Source organism: Argiope bruennichi, chromosome 1, assembly GCF_947563725.1.
Source record: "Argiope bruennichi chromosome 1, qqArgBrue1.1, whole genome shotgun sequence".
Taxonomy (NCBI): Eukaryota; Metazoa; Arthropoda; class Arachnida; order Araneae; family Araneidae; genus Argiope; species Argiope bruennichi.
Window position 1 is genome coordinate 136,918,132 of NC_079151.1, and position 22,564 is coordinate 136,940,695.

Genomic DNA, 22,564 nt, shown 5'->3' on the forward strand with positions numbered 1-22,564 from the left:
TAATTAATCTCCACCTTTAAATACAAATTCTTTTAAAAATTGTTTCTTCTGCTATCTTTGATTTGCACCGTGAGTAACATTTACTTGTAAAAAAATTATTATTATGCAGTATGCAATCAAAACTGCATATTACAATGTAAAGAATGAAGAACAAATTGTGTTATTTTTATATCAAAATATTTTTAAATAATTAATAATTCATAAAAAATAACTTAAAATACTCTAACAATTAAACATACTTGTGAAATTTACATTAATTTAATAATTCCTGCCTGATCTCAAAGTAATAAAAATCATCACACACATTTATCTGGGGAAATTCTAGTCATATAAATTGTTATAGATGGTAGTAACATATTTGATTATAATTACGCTCCAATGGTTTGTACATTTTATTAATAAATGTTTTACAAAAAAATATAAAGAGAAAAAAATCATATTTCAACACACAAATATATAAGTCACAGAAATTAAAAATCAAGATTAAAAAAAGTTATTTACATTTAATTTGGTCAGTAGAAAATTAAGCTCTTTACAGAAACAATTTCTTGAGATGATGACTAGAAAAAACAGAGTTCAAAGATGGAAAAAGGTTCCGCAGTTGGAAAGGATCTTGAGTGATGTTATATGCTTCTCCAAAGCTCTAAAAGCAAATTGAAATCTCATTTCAGAATAAATAATAAGAAAAAAGGAAATGACATGAATTGAAAACATTCAATTTTACATTTCAAAGTGATGTGTTTTTAACTATCTGCCTTTATTAGTTAATCTTGAATAGTTTAATAAATAGTTAATAAAATTTACTTATTATCAATGCTGTCTTGTCAGTTCAGAAATGAATATAGAGGCAAAATTTTTTTGAAAAGAATAGATTTTAAGAAAATTAAAAAAAAATTATCTCTAAATAGCACACCCTTTTTGCATTGTAATGTTTGTTCTTTAAATTGAACATAAGAAAATTGTCAACACTTTTTTGATGAGCAACTTTAAAAAAAAAAAGAATATGTATTTAATCACATGCAATTATATTGAAGAAATCTGGAAGCAAATGCTAAATCACAATACCATGAGGGAATTGGGAGGTAATGTAAATTTAGCCTTGATTATAAAGCAACAATTTGTTGCCTTATAATCAAGGCTTTTGTGCCAAACCTCAGCTGTAAAAATTTTTGCTAGAACAACTCTAAATTCAAAGACAGAAAAAACAACTTTCTTCTTTCTGATTTGCTACTAATAGATCTACATCTGTTACAAGGAGATAAAATTTTGATGCTTTTAAGGTCCAATTGATGTGTAGCCCGAGGCCAGTGTATCTCTTAATTTGTCGTTTCATTTTTATAATTTTTTTTCCCCTCAAAGATCTGTGCAAAATTGTTGAATATTGGTTTAAATATAGAAGATTAAATAAATTACCTAAGTTTATGCAGTCAAAGATTAGGACGATGTAGTTTTGCAGAGCCTAAACTTAAGTTGCCTCTAATTATAATAATGAAATAATTTAAATTTCAAAAATCAAAATTAATTGAAACTACTTAATATATAAAATGACCAGATTTTAAGCTGTTTTATTCAAAATAAATCCGATATACATATTTTAAATTTACTTCCATCTTTGCATTTTCTCAGTTGCTATATATTTGTAAAATACTTTCAAACCAAAATTGGTTCTTTTAAATTATGAAGTAGTTCTGAAAAATTCTATAAATTTATGAGTTAAATTATTATGCATTAAAAAATGTGAAAAATATCAAAATATTTACAATTAGTATATTTCTGAAAAATACAAATACAATTTTTATATCTAAAATTAAATATTACCTCTTCATCCTTAAAAATACAGGATATTAAATTTTCTTTCTTTGACAACTGTCTGACGCAGATATAAGTGTTGTTCCATGAATCTTCACAAATGCAATCGATTTCGCAAGTCTGGAATTAATCTTTCTGTTAAAATAAACAACAAATATTTCGAGGAAAGTATTAAAAATAAATTTTCAAAGAAAACGATACATTACATTAACTTCCCCAGACTTGTACTGCGGACATCCTGGAACAGGTTTATTTGTTGATTCACCTTGATGTTCAATTATAAAAGAGGTTCTATTACTAGGTTTTCTTTTCAACTCTTTTAAATAAGGAGCAAATGATTCCCCATCTAAATCTTCAGGAATAGGAATATTTGCTAGTTCCAGAAATGTAGGAGCTAGATCAATGTTCAGCACTGGATGCTAAGGGAAGCAAATAATTAAAAGTTACAAAGAATTAGTCAAAAATAATACATACAGAGGGCGGTAAAAATTAAAGCATACCTGTAATATAAGAATTAAAAAATTAATTATAGAAAAAGATAGTTGCCAAATCTTGGAAGTATAAATTTCAGATAATGGAAGTAATGATAAAAAAAAGGGTACAAAAATTCATAAAAGTAATAGTTTTTTGCTTTAGTACTTGTTACCATATATATTAGTTCAATTGATAATTAAGTGTTTATAGCAGCAATTGTTAGCATTCATTATTCTTATATTACTAATGATCTGTAAATAAAATAGATCACATCTCCTACATTTGAATAAATAAAATGATGATAAATGCTTATACTAGGGCAGTTCATCTTTCTTTCCTAATTATTTATTTATTTTATCATTATGCATTTTTGAAATTCCTTTTTTAAAAATCAAGACACAATTCTTATGATAAATAATCTTTTCGTTTCAACATTATTCTGAATACCATGTACTATTTAAGTTTACCTACTAAGTATGTATAATAAGAAAGTAAATCCTAAAAAATAAAAGGGACTTACTTTTATCTCTATGCCTTTTTCAACTGTTGGACCTCTGACTAAAAGAGGAACTCTAACATCAAATTCATAAAGTTGTCTCTTATCCCAAGGCAAGGAAAATTGTCCTATGTAGAAAAGTTCTTTCTAAGTTCTGACCTTTTATGCTTTCATGCAAAAAATATTCCATTTAAAAAAATTAGAACAAAATTAATATAAATAAGATAAACATCTAAAAAATTCTAATAATATTTCCTTTAAATTAGCAATTTAAATATTAGATTACTTACCTAAATGAAAGCCATTATCTGAGGTGAAAAATATGTAAGTATTTTCTAATAATTTCTTCCCTTTAAGATTATTGTATATTTCGTGTACCATGTCATCAACTGATAGCAATGTTCTCCACCTAATTTGATAATAAAAATATTACAAAAATCGATTTCTAGTATCACTTTGAATATATATATATATATATATATATATATATATATATATAATTGTGTAGTAAATGTTAACAGACAAACTTTAAATAAATTTTGTGCATATACAATTGAGCAGCATTTTTTATTTGCTAAAAAAGAAGGTTTGCATCAACAAAATCATAATTTAGTGTTACTGTCTATGACGAAATGAACTGTCAATTTGTATTTTTGCAAATATAAAAAATAATGTTTTTTTCCTTCCATCCACAACTGAAGTCAATTTCATTATATTTAGTTACATTTATATGTTTACAATTAAATTGCATACAGATACTTTTTTACGCTGAGGACAATTAGTATTAAATGACTTGAATCAGGGATTCTTTAATTACAACCCACAGTTCTTTCTATATTAAAGTGGTCTAATCAGAAAAAATGGTGCCTAGGCAAACAATTTTTGTCCCTTAACTGAATTTGGGACAAAAAAAATGTCTGGAATGTTTACAATTGAGGCCCTTCCTCAAGGCCATTCCTATACTGAATGAAAGTAATATTCAGTCTATTTATATTTAAAGCAAATATACTAGAAAATAAAAATGTCAATTACGAAACAAAAAAAAGGAAGGGGCTTATCAGGTAAACTTGAATTTGAGTGAACATGTACTGGATAATCAAATTTTGCTAACTTATATTATATAACAAATGCATTTTTATTTAAAAAAAGAAACTGTATTTAGAAATTAAAACTTTTTTTAAATCAATTATTATTTCTAAGTCCATGATTTAAAAACATTTTAACAACTGCAGAATAATCATGTCTTCAATGTTAAGATATTTCTTAACAACCACAGGAATCTTTAAAAAAGATTTGTTAAAAGAAACTTATATCAGTGAAAGAAAATCATTTAACAAAAGTTCCCACATATGGCGCTTTTAAATCATTGAGTAAAAAAAATTGCCTCAATAATTTTAGTCCCATTAAAAATTTTTATTTCTCATACATAAAATTGATAATTATCAGACATGCAGAAATTAGCATTCAAGCATATGTCTTCAATAACCTGATAGAATGAAGTATTTATTTATTTAAAGTCAATATTTTGTAATTTTATTTTATTTTAATGTTGTTAAAATTACTTTAATTCTCAATTCTACCGATTCAAAAAATTATAAAAGATCACATATATGAACTTAAATATCTTTACTCTGCATATAAAATATTCTTAAGACTATAAATGAATTCAACTGCATATTAATAAGATTTCCAAGTGTGTGTGTCTGTGGTATAAATGAGATATTAAGAACCATTTGTTTCAGTATTAAATAGGTAGTCCACAAATGAAGTGAGGGGAAGAGCAGTTAAATAAAAATGAAGTATGCAAATAAAATAAACAGTTGAATGAGATTCAAACATCAGTAGGATCCATAGTGGTTTAAAGATGAGGATTTTGTTAAAGGATCATAGGCTTGAAATCTTAATCTTCGAAAGATTAATTGTTTATGTGAATTTGCAAAAAAGATAAAATATGACATTTTGGGTCAAATATGTCAAAGTTGGTAACAACTCTTACTGGCAAGAGGCAGAAAAAAGGTTGCCGGTTTAGATCCCCCCCCCCATTTCACCAAAATGAATGAATTTATGAATAAAATTATGAAATTTTGAAAAAGAAATAAATAACCACATTGTTTCCAAACAGGATAATAATTTAAATCAACTACTTTATAATTCAGCAGATGATTAAATTTAAAAAAATCTGCTAGGTAAAAGGATATACCAAATACTTTCTTCCAATATCCATTTAAAAAAAAAAATACAGAATGGAATCTTTTGAAAATGAAGAAATGTCAAATAAAAATAACAAGGATTATATGCAATTACAGAAGAATCCAGAATCAAATGCACCAAATGAAAGTAAAAGACATATTTTCTTCAGAGATTTTTGCATTCTCAAATCATTTCACACAGTTTTAAAATTAATATTTTTTTTTATGTTGAAAAATATCAGTAGAAATCGAACAATTTTTTTCCTTAGAATTCATTCTGTGGTTGAATTTTTTTTCAAATATATATTAAAGTAGACTAAATAAAAGTTTAATAACAGTTAAACATAAACATGAATAAATAGTAAGAACATAAATTAAGATAAATAAAATAGACCCAAAACTTTTGGAATTTTTTTTGATATTCTAATTGATAAATTTGTAATTATTGTGATGCTTACACATTTTACAAAAGTACTAGGACATTGTATTTGAATAATAGAACATTAAAAAAAATAGTGAAAAAATTAGCTTACAATAACTGAAAAGACTGTTTGCGACATCTTTAGCATAATATAAATTTTAAAGATAAAATTTAATGTTTCTATAGATTAGTATAAAGTAAAAATTAGTACGGAAAAGAGAGAAAGATTAAAAGAAACTGAAAAATTAATTTGATAAAAAAAGAAAATTTTGATGTATACCTGTTTCTAAATACATCATCAATGCTTTCAATTACTGATGGGGGTAAAATTTTGGGTGTCTGTCGCAGTAACCAATGTTTTCTCTAAAATAATCAGAAATATAGTTTAAATTCAAAATATGAGAACAACATATAAGGAGTTATTACATTTTTTTGTACTTAAATTTATTCTTTGTTTTAAAATAATCCTGTCTTTAAAAAAATTCTTTAAAAAAAATTAAACTGCATTAAAAGAAAAAAAAAAAAATGAAAAATCTACTTTTCAAAATTAAGAAGAAAACCCTAAGTTAATTTTTAAAAGGGTGATATAAAAAAAAAATAAAACAGTAAAATTCATGTTTGCTTTTTAATATTTTGTAATTTTCATCCAGAGACTTCCTTCAAACCTCATCTTGGTGAATACCAATTATTTGAAAACTAACAAAATATTAACTATCAAAAATTAAATAACATCTTCAATCAATATGTGTTTCTAAATGTGAATATAATTTCAGTAAGGTATTTCCAAGTAATTTCAAACTAGATGTAAATAAGTATATGAACTAGACAACCAACTAATCTGATTGAATTTCAACATGAAGTCACAAACAGATAACAATAATGTATGTAGACGAAATAAGAAATAGTTTAATGAGATTCAAACTTCAGCAGCAGCCACTTTGTACCTATTAGTAAATTTTCAGTTTCATAGCCAACAGTTGCAGGTTCAAAATCTGAATAGAATAAAATTCCCTTTTGTGTGTAGGCCTGTTGTATGCATCTTAAATTTGACATTGTGTATATTTCTCTTGACAATTTAAGAAAACAAAGAATACTTGCAATATAAAACTAAGTTCTTAAATAAATAAATCTTATTTCAAATTACATTTTATAGCATAAGATTTTATTAGTTTGAATTTCACTACCATATGTTTAATAATTGTGAAAAAATTTAAATAAAGTTTCACACATTGAAAGTTTATTATCACTTGTAATATATCATATTAGGTAGATGGAAATTATAATTAGATGAGTAGATGACAGCTCATAGGATGCGAGTTTAATAGCAAACATATGTCAAGACATACAGACACTGCAAAATAACTTACCATACCTCCATTTACACCAAAATTTGGTGTCCGAGGAGCTGAGAAGCTGGAAAACTTGTTTTTATATCGTGGAAAAGATGTAAAAGGTGCATGTGGAGCTGGTGGAGATAAGAACATAAAAAATGAAGTGGATTCATTTTTCAGATTCAAGAAATCCAGAGAATGTTCCAACTAGTAAAAAAATACAAACATCAAAGATTAAAAAAGAGCATTATACAGGAATTTCCTCTGTCAAGCACTATCAATAAGAGAATATTGATACAAAGTGATTAATAAGAATAGCAATAAAACTTACTATAACATTAGTAAGATAATCTTTCTGAGGGTCTACACCATGTTCAACTTTTCTGCCATTTACTGATAAAGTATAATTATAATAACGAGAATTTCCAACCTAAAAAAAAAAAAATTACACTAGAAAAATCAATTTTTGCTATTTTCAAACATTATGAAATAAAATCAAAATCAAATTAATCGTTATCATTTTAATCAACAGTAATTTTCCTTATAAACATTTATATTATATATATGTATGTGTATGTTTTACATTTTTAAGACAGAGAAGGTTTATCCAAGGTTAATCAGAAGATTTTTAGAAAATTAGAAAAAAAAAAAAAAATGTTGTGTTATTTACAATTAATTATGTTAACTGTACTATGAGGTACTTGCGAGTTTGAGGTTCGAACTCGCAATGTTAGGATTCATAGCCGAGTAACATCCACTAGACAAAAGTGATCACTCCAATTTGGAGGTTGTTATCTGGCTTACAAACTACAGTGAAACTTTCTTAGCAAGTTATCCTTTTGCCGATGTTTCATCCAATTCTTCACTAAAAAAAATTTTTTTTTAAAAAGTGATTTCAACATTTAAAAAATTTTTTAAATGTAAAATTATTTAATAGCAAATTTCTAAAATCTACAAGAAATTCTAAACTATGTTTCAAGGCTATGAATTTCATTTATCCTAATTTAATTGGAATCTAAAATCAAATAACACAACAACTGAAACAACTTTTTTTAAAAAAGAAAAAAATTGAGTATTATTTTGGAAACATTTCCAAAAAGATAGAAATATCAATAACCACAAAAATAAAAAATTAATTTTAATTTCTATGGAATGTCATAAAATAATCAAAAATATTGAAAAGTATCCAACAATGAGTGTTATAGTTACTAAACATTCAGTAAAAAAATTTAAAAAGTAGAAATATTTATATCTGATTATTCAAAAATGTTCATTACATTTAAAGTGCTGTAAATGTTATTAAGTGCTGACCAAGATGTTTCCAATTAAAAACGGAAACATCTTGAAATTATTTTGAAATTTTTTGACATTATTTGGAATAATAAATATTTTAGCTTAATTTAATAACCATGAAAACTTGTTAAAAAGTAAATCCACTCCATTATACTATATAACTAAAAATAAATTTATCACATTTTGAAAGAAGGTTCAAAAATAAATTATTCTGAAGCAATCCTTCAATGACATATTCAAGAATTTTACTATACTATCTGTGATTGCATTATAAAATAGTAAATTTTGGATAATCTGCAAAACTGGATAATGTGCTCACTACAGATAAGCAAATTATGCAGATAATCAATAAAGTGGTTGAAAGTGGGCAGAAATAAACATGACAGTATTTCTTAACAAAACATTTAGGATTAACTATTTCAGATAATTCCCCAACATATAATCAAGAAATTATTAAATATAAGCATTAAATCAACACATAATTGGTAAAATATCTTCAAGGATCTCAAGTTTTGGTGCAAGGACTTCAGTGCTTGCAAGGTCTTTTCATCAAAAATAGAATAAGTAAATACAACTTAATAGATTATGATTTAATAAATGATTGAAACATTATAATCTTCGATTTACTTCTTTCATATTCCTGCATATATGTGGGTTTGATTGAAATTTGCATGATGAAAGGAATGGAGAAAGAAGTAATACATTACATATAATCCAGAAAAAATGGGGAAAAAAGGGGGTGGGGAGGCAATGAAAAAATTACCATATTCTAAATATCTTATTTATAAAGGAATTCATTATAATTATTCCTATTCATTCTTATAAATTCTAACTTCTTACTTTTTATTAACAAATTGTATCTTAAGAATTAACTAGCATATCATATAATAAGAATTACATTGCTTCCAGCTAAGTACTAATAATATTGAACGAGGGACAACACTGCATCTAAAGATAATATATTTCAATTGCTCAAACAATATTCAAGGCAGTACATCACAACCAAGAAATATAATATTAATCCCGCGTTTCATATATCCTACTTTTCTATGAATAGACATATCATATTCAAGGATTAAGAGTCAATTTCAAAAGAAATAAAATATTTAATATTAATGAATGCTGTCATTAGAATTGAAAACATAGATGATTTCTCAAGATGTACATGTTTAGGAAATGGAAGCATTACTTCATAATTAGTATAATCAGATATCATAAAAATAGAACAACAAAAATGTACTTTAAAAATAATTTTTAGCTTTTAAGTCTATAATTTTGATAAAATCATATTATATGTTATTGAAAGTAAGGTAAGTATATTTTTGAGACTGGGTTTCTAACTCTTAATTTAAACAGTTGAGGGAAAATAAAATACCATATTCTATGAATCAAAAAATAGGTAATAGAAATTTCTATGCATTAGTAATTACAGGTATAGATTCAAACAATTTAGAAAAAGCAAATTTCTTTTAAACATGTATATGTAACACAGATTTGAAGACACAGTTATCTAATTCTTTATCTTAATAAAATAATCCAATTTAGTTTTTGTCAAAATGCTTTGATCCAAGCTATGGCAAAAGTAATGCAGCAAAATAAAAAGAAAGCAGAAAGAAAGAATGCGAGAATAAATTGTGGGCTTATATAGTTTTTGGAAGAATTTGCCAATTCAGCGTTTTGATTCCATGAAAACCTTAATAGTCCGGGCAACTTAGAAATTACAGTGAAGTCAGAGTTTTGAGTAATAAGAAAATTAGATTTAAAATATGATTATTTTGAAATTATTACATATTTTACATATAAAGAACCATAAATATGAATTAACAACAAAAAAAAATTTCAAGAAAGCACATAATCTTTTTAAATAGGGGAAAAAATATATAGCAAAAATGAGAAGTTGAAACATTTAGTCAAATTATATACTTTTGCATAATTATTTTTATATTGAAGATTATTTGTTACAAATCTCTATTTGATAAAAGAAATTCCACTCAGTTTCCAGAATTTTATACCTTTTTTACAGAGCTAAGTTTAATTCAAATAAAAAGCAAATTTTTTTTCAAATAAAATTTGTGATTTAAATCTCTAATTAGACATACAAGATTTGCAGAATTTGTTTAAAAACTAAAAGAGTAAGCAGGCTATTTTCTTCTACTAAAAGCAGGATGACTGATTCATAAACATTATTTCCATAAAAGACAAAATGTAATTAAAAGGCCTTTTAAGGAGGAAAAACAAATGTAATTATTATCTATGCAACTTACCAAACCTACCCACTTGTCCCATCCTGATGGTATGTGCTCTACTCCTCCAACTTCATTTTTGCCATACTGCAAAAACAAACACAAATGTTATACTTTGAAATTAATTATTTCATTAGTCAAATTAATTAAATTAGATTAAGTCTTGAATGTGACTGAATAGGAAAATTAATTATCAGAATGTATCTGGAAAAGAATAGTAGAAAATTAATTTAATATTGTACAATTTTTTATCATTAAATATTAATAATTTGATTCAATATGACACACAGTAAAGATAGAAAATAAACTTTGAACATATTCTTCAAGGGCAATAAACAAAATGATACATTCATTTAAGCAACTAAATGAGCATATAAATATCAAAATCACACATACAGGCCATGTATATGCATCTACAAAAATGAAACTTATAAATTAAAATGAAAAAAATGAAAAATTAAATGAAAAAAAAAATGTTGCAAAAGTGAAACAAAACCTTTATTTGCTTAGAAAAACAAATGAAACATATATGCAAAATCAAAATTATGTAATATCCTCTTATATAAAAGGCAGTTGAATATAAGAACATTTGAATGATAAAACTCGTATTCCAAAATAAACATTAAGTTAAGTTATAAGGAAAAGAACTGTAATAGGGAACTTAAAATACATTTTTCAATATGTTTTTCAAAACATAAAAAAATATCATTTCCCTAATTAAAAATTTTCTAAAAATTTAAACAATTGCATAAAAAAAGTATTTTATATCAATGTAATTTCTCAATTGAAAAAGTAATTTGAATATAGATAGTTTGAACAATAATTACATTTTTTTTTAAAAAAATTATAATTTTATTTGTTAAAATTTTTTCTAAGCCCAAAATAATATTAAGTATAAAATTTCTACTAGTTACAAATGATAATTTGGCTAAAATGTGCACTTATATTATACAAAGAAGATTATTTTTTCTAACATTAAACATAGACATGCTACTAAGCTCATTACATTATACAAATAAAGCTGCAAAAAATTAATCAAATAATTAAAAGGAAACTCTTTTTTCAGATTAAAGTATTATATCAAATAAAATTTCTAATATTCCAATAACTGAAGTATTTAATGAATGCATAATCACATTTTATTTCAAATCACTTCTTTAACTTTTATTATAATTGGATAGTTGATTTTAAGAGCATTCATATGATAATTGCTTACAAAACTTCGTTTATTTGCCTTATTATAAAGTATACTTTATATTTTAAACCCAAAATAATTTAGAAATAATTCAAGGAGGAAAATGTTTTATAATACAACCCAAGTAACAGAACAGAGAAAATTAGAATTATTGAAAAATTATAATAAGATCTTGTTAGATTGGCACTTAACTGTATGCCATAGACAAACTTTTAACTTAATCCCATTCCATTGTTGAAATTTTGGTTTAAATGCATTCCAAAACATTAGTCTTAATTGTGCGTCACTGTGAATATGGCCAAATTTTAGCTATATTATCATCACATCTTTAGACTCATAAGTAGTAATAATAAACATATCTTTGCTGACTTTTTTCACTGCCAATTAATTAACAGCATTAGATTAATACACAAGTAGGGGAGACCGGAGCAGGTTGTCGCAAATTTTTCTTATTTTTTTGGTAATGATTAAATAGCTGATATGTATTCAAACACATTCTAACATCCTTTGACTAGTATAAAACAGAATTAATAACCATTTGATTAAAAAATAAGAGAGCAATATCGAGTTGAATGAGCTAACTCCATCAGTGTCAACTTACCCCGGGACCGGGTACGTTGGCATCATACGCGGGGCAGGTTGGCATTATATATTTGTACTTTTCTTAAACATACTGTAGCTTTTATTCAAAATGAAAATTTTTTAAAAATATGTTTTAATTAAGAACTATTATTGAACTAAAGTTTAAATAATTGAATTTAACTAAAAATCGCACTTTCTTTTTCGAATTTAGAAACATTTAATCAAGATGCCACACACTGAGATAGACTTCAAATTGCAAAAGTTTTTTTTGTCTCTTTTTTACTCCAATGTCCAAAGACTGTAGCAGAACCATTTTTAAGTGAGCCTTTGAAACAACTATTTCAGCCTCATTGGGAAAAATAAATGCATTCGTCATTCTAGAATATTTCTTCAGATTCCCTTCTTAGGGGCTCTTTTGGTTCAAAACTTTACCCACCAAAAATTTTGATTTTTTTTAAATCTCCAATTAACAGTTTCACTAATACAAAATCATTGACTGCCAGATCTTTTTCTAAATTCAAATAATCCGAGTCCTCAACCAAATCACAGTTGATATCAATATCTTCTTCATCATCGCCAGACACCCACTCATCATTTTCACTCTCAGAGTGAAAGATTTGCCTTCTGAATTTCATTTTCTTTCCCTGCATTTCATGTCTTGCCAGTGTCCTATTTTTTAGCTTGCCTTCTTCATTTCTTTTTTTATTGTGTACGACTTTTGTCTTGGTTTTCATAGTTGTTTTCAATCTATTTATTGTAAGGGCTTGTTTCTTGCCGGAAGTGCATCTTTCATGAGGAGTATTTGTCAAAATAGTAGTTTGCCTTTTCCTTTGTCCCTTGTCTTGTGCCCGCCTCTGATAACGACCATAGTTCTTCCAACGGTGTGTGATCCAATATATTGTTGCATTTCAGGATCTGGGGATGATAACACCTGCAGCTGTTAAGTGCCATTTCTTTCATACTCTGTAGCAGAAGTTTCGTCGTGATCAATAGGCATCAGATTCGAACAAACGCAGTTCAAAAACAAAGAATTATAATAGATGCGGCTTTTTTTTAATTATAGTGTCCATTAAGTAATTTGCAAGTAATTCCGAATCGGAAAATATGTCTGGGTTCAGTGGACATATTTCAGCAACTATAATGCCGGTTATATTCATGGAGCTGAGATACTGAGCAGATTTATTTATCAGCTCTATGGTTATATTGCTCTCGGTGGTAGCCAGTGGAAGAGTAATCCATATGCTATCTGATATCCCCAAATCCGAAACTGTATTTGTCGTAACACTGCGTTAAAAAAATGTTGCAACGTTTGTTTTATTAAATGAAGTAGCCCAACTGAGATTCGTTGCTCATTGAATGAAAAAGTATCCCAAACTTTTAGCAACCTTTGGATACGACTATGAAATATTGCTTTTACTGCTTCAAAAATGATATCTCGGGTGTCAAAGCTCGATTTGTCGTTCTCTTTCTGTTTCTAACCATGACTGAAAAAAAATATTAGTCGTTGACATCATTCAAAACACAAGGCCAATCTGCCCGGCTGGTGTCAATGCGCCCTTTTCTTTCATTTTTATTCCATTTTTTAGAAAGAAATATCAAATTAATTAAAAGACCTACTCTCATGAATATGTTCAAGAACGTCAAAATACTAACTATAACATGCAATAAACTGTATTAGTAATATTGTATACTCTAGAAGAAAATCAAGTGAATGGTGAATAATTACTTGCCAAGCAAAAAATAATTTAATCTCTAGTGTCTACAGGTCCATATGAAACTGATTAAAAACTTCTGAGCAGATGAATTCATACTTCCTGTTCACTTTGTTCCCGCTTCTACTGCTATTTAGTGGCTTTTAACTGCGCTATTAGCTGAGTGCCAACTTGCCCCTGGTGCCAAATAGCCCCGGTCTTCCCTACTGTTAATTTTAGAAATTTAATTTTTTATACTAAAAAGAATTTTAAACCTTTCCAGTGTTTAAGGACTGCTCACGAGTTTCCTTGTATTTCGCGTCCCACCTGTTATGGAGTTTTCTTGTGTCGCATGCTTCACAAAAATTGCTTCATAAATAACAAAGTTATGATGATTTTAGAATATATAAGTTTACCCAGAAATATGCTGTTCCAGCCGTACGTCTTACAGATTTCTTTGCAGTTCTTTATGTGCTAAGCCAGAAAATTTTATGTTCTAGAATCAACTATGAAGCAGCCAGAACCATCATGACTGAAGTTGGATCTTAAGCAAAGTACTTTTTTTTGTTCCCCAATTCAACACCTCCCCTATAAAATTCACCTCATAATATTTTGAATTGACATACCTATTCCAAGTGTTCTCGCTCTAAAAATTTTGTTACTCAAGCAAGTTGTTTCAGCAAATCTGGAAGCAGCTAATTTATGATAAATCTTTCCCAAAATAATTGATTATTAGTCAGATAGTTTATCATAAATTTTTTTGATCTGCCCATTACCTTATAAGTCACAATGAAAACATTTTTTTTTTTTATTTGAGAATGAAAACAAAAAAGCTGATTATATGTTAAAAATAGTTAATACATTTTAAATTAATAATTAAGGATTGAATGTCACATTTGGTCAAAATCATAGACTACTTAGAGAAAAAAAAATTCATAGAAACAATAAGTAGAATAATAATTAACCATATAAAAAGAAAAAAACATTAATTGCTACAAATTAAATAATTATGTTTTATTTTATGGAGATTGTAAACTACCTGATTCAAATATTTTCCAGCATAAAATGTAGAATAGCCCCTTTTCTTAAAATGAGTGATGAAAGTTTTGTCTTCATAGTTATTCTGCCAATATATGGAATTGCAATTTCCACTGACTGAATTATTTCGAACTTCATGATTGCGAGCATATTTACCTGTTAGAATACTAGCTCTACTAGGACAACACAGAGGAGTAGTCACAAACTGAAATAAATTAAATTAATATATAACGGATAAGACTATCATCCATAAATTTTTTGAGCTTATTTTCCAATACCTTTAACCTTTCCAGTTCAAAATAATGCATTTTTAATAACTCACAAATACAATCAATTGCTTTCATATTACATATACATGATCCAAGATGGAAATATAAATGTATAATTTTAAACATGAAGTATTTCTAAATTATGTTCATAATACTTCATTTTCTATTACAAACAATTTGGTCTGATAAGATAGTTGTATATAATAACACTCAACATAAATTCTATTTTATATATTGAACTGACAACACCAATGCTAAAATATAGCACTAAAAATGGAAAGTTTTATGTTCTTTTTTTATTATTGACAAATTAAGTTGGTGTGTTCTGAAACTTAAGATTGCTAAACTTAATATACTTGCTTTGACTGTTGCTTATTAATATTTTTGGTAGGGAAAACAAATAAATAAAATCAATGATTGCATCAATAACTGATATAAGTTTGAAAAGGCCCTGAACTAACAAAACATGAGAAGTTTTTTTTTTTTTTTTTTCCCTAACTATGTTGGTCCATTGTAAGATTCAAGATTGTGAAATTTAGCAAATCCACATGCATTTCGACTGCTGCCATGTTGGTTATTATATTGAACTGCTGGTTGGTTTCATATGGTTGGGAGAATGTTATGTAGTATATATGTTGGTTGGTTACATATATACTACATAACATATATTTTACACTTAAAATTAGCAGAATAATATTTTCAAAATTAATTATTGCACCTTTGCTTGAAATCTACAATGAATGAAAACTATCAAGGTTTCTGAAATTTGTTGATATTAGGGAAAAAAATCTGGAAAAAAAATCTAAAACAAATTTTGTCAGTAAATTATTTTGTCGCATATCATATAATTGGGATTATACTGCTCAGAAATTTAAAAAAAAAAAAAAAAAAAAAAAAAAACAAGTCAATTTATTTACAGTTGAAATTTTAAGGTTTGATATAATAGAAATGTACATGCAAGAAAAATTCTGGATGGTCAAAATGTTTTTTTTAAAATGAAAAATTTGGTAGAAAGTTTCTTAGCAAGCATTAATATTTAATTTCTTAAGCAGATTTAATAACAACAGCTACTATTTCACACTATTTTCTGTTTTCATACATTAACATTTGGCAGATATTTGAAAAGAAGAATTACGCAAGCAAAAGAACAAAGAAAATTTAGTCTAAAGTGCAAGTGAAATTGATAAAAAAACCCATCACTGATGAAACAGTCATACCATATTTATGAACTCAGTCCCATGCTTTTTAATTATTGAATCAGTCTTTTCCAAAGGTTTCTAAAAATTGCAAAATAAGACATTATTACCTAAAATAGTTTAGTCTTGTTATGTATGAAATTATAAATAATGGTAAATATTGAAAAAAGGATTTTCAAAAGAAAGTAAACAAAGTTGTACCAAACCACCCAAAGCAATGTCTTGGTCATCAGTTAAGAAAATCACAAAATTTGGTGGACGATTAATGCAAAAAATTCCACAAATTTGAAATAAAATTAAGGAAAGAAATAAGTAGAATGAAAAAAATTCCATATTGTAGAAAGTTTCAATTTAAATATTAAAGCCAAAAGCAAATGCCACAAATTAAGTAGATAGTAAAATCTGAAGCTGTTTTTCACAATTACAATAGTTTTTAAAGCTTTCCACAAAACTCTTCTTCATTTTAACTCCATTCAATAATAAGTTCTATTTCTAATCTGAAATCATTCTGAATGATTGATTGATTGAACAATGTGCAGAAGCAAAATTTATTTACATTTAGAACTTTGCCGTTGCCAAACTAGGAACTCAAAACTTGGAAAACGAAAGCGGATATCATTGCATCTCGGTTAGTATTCCAATGGTAAAGTAGGAAAAAAAAATATTTTGTAACATTTCAATCATATTCAGAAAGTTTCACATTTCTACTATTTGAATTAAGCACATTTTTAAATAGTAAATAAACAGTATCATATAGAATAGGGAAAAATTTTGTAAAGTTAACTGTTAACCAACGAATTATGAAAGCTACCTTGTTTATATTTTGTTTCGATGAATTTTTCACACGTGTTCTGATGCAATGTGCTGGTGAGATTTGTGGTCTATGCCACGACTTATTATTTAGCTGTTATAAATTTATAGACCATTTTAATTTGGTACAGTATAATTTTCGTGTAATGTTTATTAAATACGAAGAAATATTTAATTACCTTTATTCCCGTTGTCATATATAAATATTTGCTTTTGATCAATAACAGAATTTCAGTTTTAAAACACTGACCCGGATTGATAATTTAATTTCATTAAAACTGTTTAGGCTTTGCAATACTCATATATCGATGATTCATTTCTTTAAATAAAGGAAACTGTCATCTTCCCTGAAATAATGTGTCAACACGTTTCGTTAATTCTTTTGCTTTGAATGATTATTTTGCTTTCTCAAAAATATCGAAAATTGTCTGGTTTTTTACTTCTAAGTTAATACAGTTAAATAAGTTAAGAAAAGGAAGAGTCACCATATCATGGAAGTATGAAAGAAAAGTGAAATTGGAATATTTTCGTTGGTTAAATAATATTTTTTATTTTGTTCTTAAATTACGATTTTTTTTCTCGTTTAATTTTCTGAACTAAATATACTGTTAATGCGTCAGAAAGAAATTTCATTTTAAGTGTGCATTAAGCATTGCTGATGAAAAATATTTCTCTCTCTCTTATATTGGTTTTAAAGTATCCAGACAAATATGTAATTCATTCAAAATAATTTTGTTGTGAAAGATTTATGTGACTCTTTTAATTTTAATTTGTTATAGGTTTTAGTATGAAGCAGATAGGCTTTAGTATGAAGCAGATAGGCTATAGGCTTTAGTATGAACTTGTTTGTTATAGAACAACTGAATAAAATCTTATTTAAAAAAATGTTTAATTATTATTAATTTTTATTATTCACATAAATGTAGGGTTATTTCAAAAACGCAATTTAAAAAAGAGCAGAGGCAGCAGAAAAATTATTTTCTTATTGATACCTGACATCATTTTCATTAAGGGATATCTTTAATGTGATTAATTCCAAAACTAATCCAAGAGGAGTATCAGTATTTAAGGATCTGACTAGGGATTTATTTCCTTTTACTTGCACTAATAAGCATTTCCAAATATAGAATTAATTTTTTTGTGTTAATTTTCAAATGCAATAATTACATATAATTAAAGTTTTAAAAACCATAACAGATTTTTATTAAGAAAAATTTGATATGTAGGATATTTTCAAAAACATGAGATAGCCTTTATTCTGGAAAAATGAGTTATTTTACATCATACAATTGCATCAAAAGTAAATTTTTTAAATATTAATGGATGATATTCAAAGCACTTGCATTTGAATTGATGCATACTTCTTATATTGTTATATATGCAACTGCAGTGTTTAGCTGTGTGAAATTTGCATTCAATTATATCTAACTTGCATATTTTATCTTGTGTATCTGTTTCTTTTCTGCTGATGAAGAATGACTTGTAAAGACTTTTATTTATTTATTTATTTGGAATCCTATATTCTATTGCAGAAATGTTATTTTCTTATTCCTGAAAAATGTCTCTTGATTTTAGAAACAACCTGCATATTGTTATGTTTACAGGTTGCTGGGCTGCAAAAATATTCATTATGACATAAATTTGACTTCCTTGAAGTAAAGTATTGTAATTGCTTATATTAGTATAAATTTTTGTATATTAGTATAAATATCTTTTAATTTCTCTATTTTTTTCCCTGTTTTGTAATTCGTTACATTTTGAAAATATTGTGGCATATGTTTAATTTCTGACATGAAAAGATTGCTTTTATTGAACTGAAATTATTTTATATATATACTGTTGTCCCCTTGAGGGGCACCTCATATATAGGAATCAAAAGCTTTCATTACGGTGATTGGTTCTCGCTTTTCTGTTGGGTGCAAAAAAATTGTGTGACATATACTACAATTTACTTTCTGACAATAGGGACATTCCTCATATGGAAAAGGTTGTACTGTTGTCAGTGATGGGCCTTAGAAGGACAGTAATTCTTGCCTATGGAAGGAAGGAATGAGGTTTGTTTTCCGGCGTATGCTCCTGAATGGATTCTTAGCTTGTGCCGGGTTCACAAAAATCAAAAACTCGAATATCACAAAACTTGTCTATGCTATTGCAGAATTCCAATCATGCAAATTATTCATGTCTTTTGGTGTCGGTTGGAGTATCTGTGTTTTGGTTAGTTAACTACATACTATGAGTGATTAGTTTATAAATATAATCTATTCAAAAATAAAAATGTTGCCCATATAGTCTATTATCTTATTATCAATATACTTTAGTATTTTTTTTATGGAAATTTGGATATTTTTATTCTGGAGTCCCCCATCCTCCGTTCCCTTCTAAGAAACTGCATGATTTTTTAGTACTGTTATTTATTTGTTATTATAAGAATATATATCCCTTGCTTGATTTCTGTGATGCAAGCAAGTCTTAGTAAACCTCTCTTTTCAACTCTCCCAATTTTATAAAAGTTTTTTTTTTTTTTTTTTTTTTAATATGAAGTTTAAGTAAACTGTTGGAAAAATTCAGAGATTTATCAATATATATTACGTACAAAAGATATGTAAAAAAATTGTTAACATCTTGTTTCTATTATATTAATTGATGTGTGAAAGTTCACAATTTTTTTATTTCTATTTCTATTCATGTGCCTGATGAGTCCATTGTTGCTTCTGAAAACTATTTGATAACTTACTTTCATCTGTTATCACTTCTGTTGTAGTTCTATCAAGCAATAGTAGTATGTAATTTTACACATCTCATTTAGATATGTAGAATTACAAATCTATATGAGATATATAGCAGCATTTTTATTTGTTTTATTCTCTGAGGTATTTGTGAAGTTCTTAGCACACTTTTTCCATGAAAGAGCACACATTTTTGAAACTGACTTTCATGCTCACTATAGAAAATTTGCTCTGTAAACTAAAGATTTTTTTTCTGCAAATATGTTTTCTATTTGAATATAAAAAAATTGTTTGAATTGTCTAATCTACTGATTTGTCATTCATTCATTACATTCTTAATGTACAAGTATTTCATTTTCTACAATTTTTGAAAATTCTCCACTTGCTGGAAATTGCTTTGTATATGCTCTTGGATAGTTTTGTTTCAAAAAATAAATTTTATAAAATGAACTTTATTTTCAACTCAAAGAATAAATTTTTACAAGTAATCAACTTAATGCAACAATTTTTTTTTTAAAAAAAAAAAGGCTATAAAATTTATCAGCAAAATTTAGTTACTAGTATAATTGAAATAATTATTGTTTTGATCGAAGTAAACTAACATTAATGTAGTTTATTATTAGAACTTTTTTTTAAAATTTACATTTTGAATGGAACTCATGATTTTTAACCACCTCAGATATTGAGGACGATATTTAATCCAGCACCACCCCTCTCCAAATTTCTGCACCACACTAGCTGAAGGATTACCTTAAGGATTTTATGTATTCTAGATCCACATTCATAGTGGTTCTATGTTGGGTTCTATGGGCTTTGAACTGGAACTTTCTGGGGACCGGAAACGAAACCTTATTATGAAGATACCGAGGCCGTAAAAAAAACGAATGATTGTGTAAATGAAAAAGAAGCTAATTGCTTGGGCAATCCTTTTTCTTGCCTGAACATTATATTTAGTTTTGGCAAGCATGCATTAGATATAAAAATCTTAGAAACGGAATTTGTAAGGGAAGGCAATATCTTTTGAAATATTGCTTACTAGAAAATATTTTCTCAACCTTGTCAGTTCAGGTGTCGTTCTTGGCGTCTGACCGAGATTCAAAATTAAGGAGTCTTTCGTAAAATAATTCACCAGCGGTTCGTTAAAATCTTTTGCAGTTTGTTTAACAATATAATTCGTTCATGATTTTTAATATTTTAATAAATAGTTAATGGATAATATTTTTTCTTTCCTAAAAGCCTTTTACTTTCAGGTAAGAAAAGTTTAATTTGTTTTGAAAGTTGTTTATCTTTTTTTTTAGCACTCATTGGCATGGCTAGCAAAAATTTTTCTTGTTTTTTTTTTCTGCCCACATATCGAATGGAACTTATTATTTTGTTACTGTATAAAACCTGCTGCAATGACTGCATTATTTTCCTTTCCAGGCTGATCTGATTTTGCTTGTGTAGAACAATTCTTCTATTGGAGATATCTTTCTAGTCGTGTTTCAGTTTTCATCCTTCTTTTAATTATCAACATGTTGATGTTTTGTCCGACCGATGGAAATATTTTAGTTGCAGAAGAGGGCTTAGACGGCTTCCGCTTTGTGTGCAGCACTTGTCCATACGTTTATAAGATTAAAAGAAGGATGAGTAGTCGAATCTATCCTAAACTGAAAGAAGTGGATGATGTTTTGGGCGGGGCTGCTGCTTGGGAAAATGTGGACACAACCGAGGAACCTTGCCCCAAATGTGCCCATGGGAAAGCATACTTCTTGCAGATACAGACCAGATCTGCAGATGAACCTATGACTACTTTCTACAAATGTGTCGAATGTGCCCATCGTTGGAAAGAATAAAAGTGTGATTTAATGCTCGTTTAATAAATTGTGCTCAATGTGATATTGTATATTATTTGAAAATAAAAATATATGAATATAATTTTTGTTTTGCTTTTCTTTCCCTGTAAAGTTTTTTTTATTGCACTTTGAATATCTATTAAAAGCAATGTTTAGAATATCAATGTTTCATGTGACTGAAAATTTGGGAGAATCTGAATAAAATAAGGCGTTCATTCACGAGCATTGAATGCCAAAACAGATTTTCAGTGTGGAAATAGGTCAGAATTGGCTTGTCGTGGTGAGTAGGGAGCTGAATATCCAATCCATTTCGATATCTGTAACTCCAAGTCATTTATAATGTATTCAATGGACCTATTCCAGACACGCTGAAAGTAGGAAGCGAAGAGATGGCTTGAGATGCCTGGCTCTTTCATAAATGCAAAACAAAGGAAGCTTCTTTAAAAATACTTTAGTCTAGGAAGTCGTGACAGTAGAAGAGGAATGGGGAATCTGAATTACTATTATCAAATGCTTCTGAATGGCTGGTTTCAATAAAAGAACAAAAATGTGGATTTTTTTTTTTTTTTTTTTTTTGCTTTTAGTGGTTGTGAATGACCGACCTTTCAGATTCATCTGCTGTTCACATTAAGGTTCAAATAATATTAAATGCACTTTTGGAAGTATTTTTAAACCAAAAGTACGCATTCATGGAAATTGATGCTCATTCTCAGTCACGATTGCCTCTATGAACTTGAAACTTCGGCCATTGTAAATTTTACTGTACAAATGGCAATCAAGTCAAGTTAAATAAAACTGTAAGGATGGGATTTTGTAAACAATTTAGCGCTCATTTTCTAATTTACGAAACTTAATTCTAATACTTCTAATTCTCCGTAATTTTAATTCTTTATGGAGTGAAATTTTAGCTTGGATCAAGGAAACAGGCTAAAGCTTATGTGAGGTTAAAGCTTATGTATTATTATA

General features: G+C 27.2%; 2 protein-coding genes across 3 annotated transcripts; one reads left to right on the forward strand and one right to left on the reverse strand.

Annotated features, from left to right (window-relative positions):
• Positions 1–377: 377 nt before the first annotated feature.
• LOC129964668 (N-acetylglucosamine-6-sulfatase-like) lies at positions 378–16,741 on the reverse strand. Its single transcript, XM_056079119.1, has 12 exons — positions 16,429–16,741; positions 16,249–16,308; positions 14,764–14,967; positions 10,278–10,343; positions 7,052–7,150; positions 6,757–6,927; positions 5,670–5,752; positions 3,070–3,188; positions 2,804–2,907; positions 2,016–2,228; positions 1,819–1,929; positions 378–643 (listed from the first exon to the last, which is right to left on the reverse strand). Exons 1-12 carry the CDS (start codon positions 16,558–16,560, stop codon positions 533–535), a joined length of 1,473 nt encoding a protein of 490 aa, XP_055935094.1. The 5' UTR covers positions 16,561–16,741; the 3' UTR covers positions 378–532.
• Positions 16,742–17,031: 290 nt separating this feature from the next.
• On the forward strand, positions 17,032–21,680 carry LOC129979425 (DNA-directed RNA polymerase III subunit RPC10-like). Of its 2 annotated transcripts, none has more exons than XM_056090712.1 (2): positions 17,032–17,094; positions 21,186–21,680. In XM_056090712.1, exon 2 carries the CDS (start codon positions 21,278–21,280, stop codon positions 21,596–21,598), a length of 321 nt encoding a protein of 106 aa, XP_055946687.1. In that variant the 5' UTR covers positions 17,032–17,094; positions 21,186–21,277; the 3' UTR covers positions 21,599–21,680. The 2 variants fall into 2 exon arrangements, with proteins under 2 accessions (XP_055946687.1, XP_055946686.1); XM_056090711.1 differs by having other exon boundaries at positions 17,079–17,162.
• Positions 21,681–22,564: the final 884 nt, after the last annotated feature.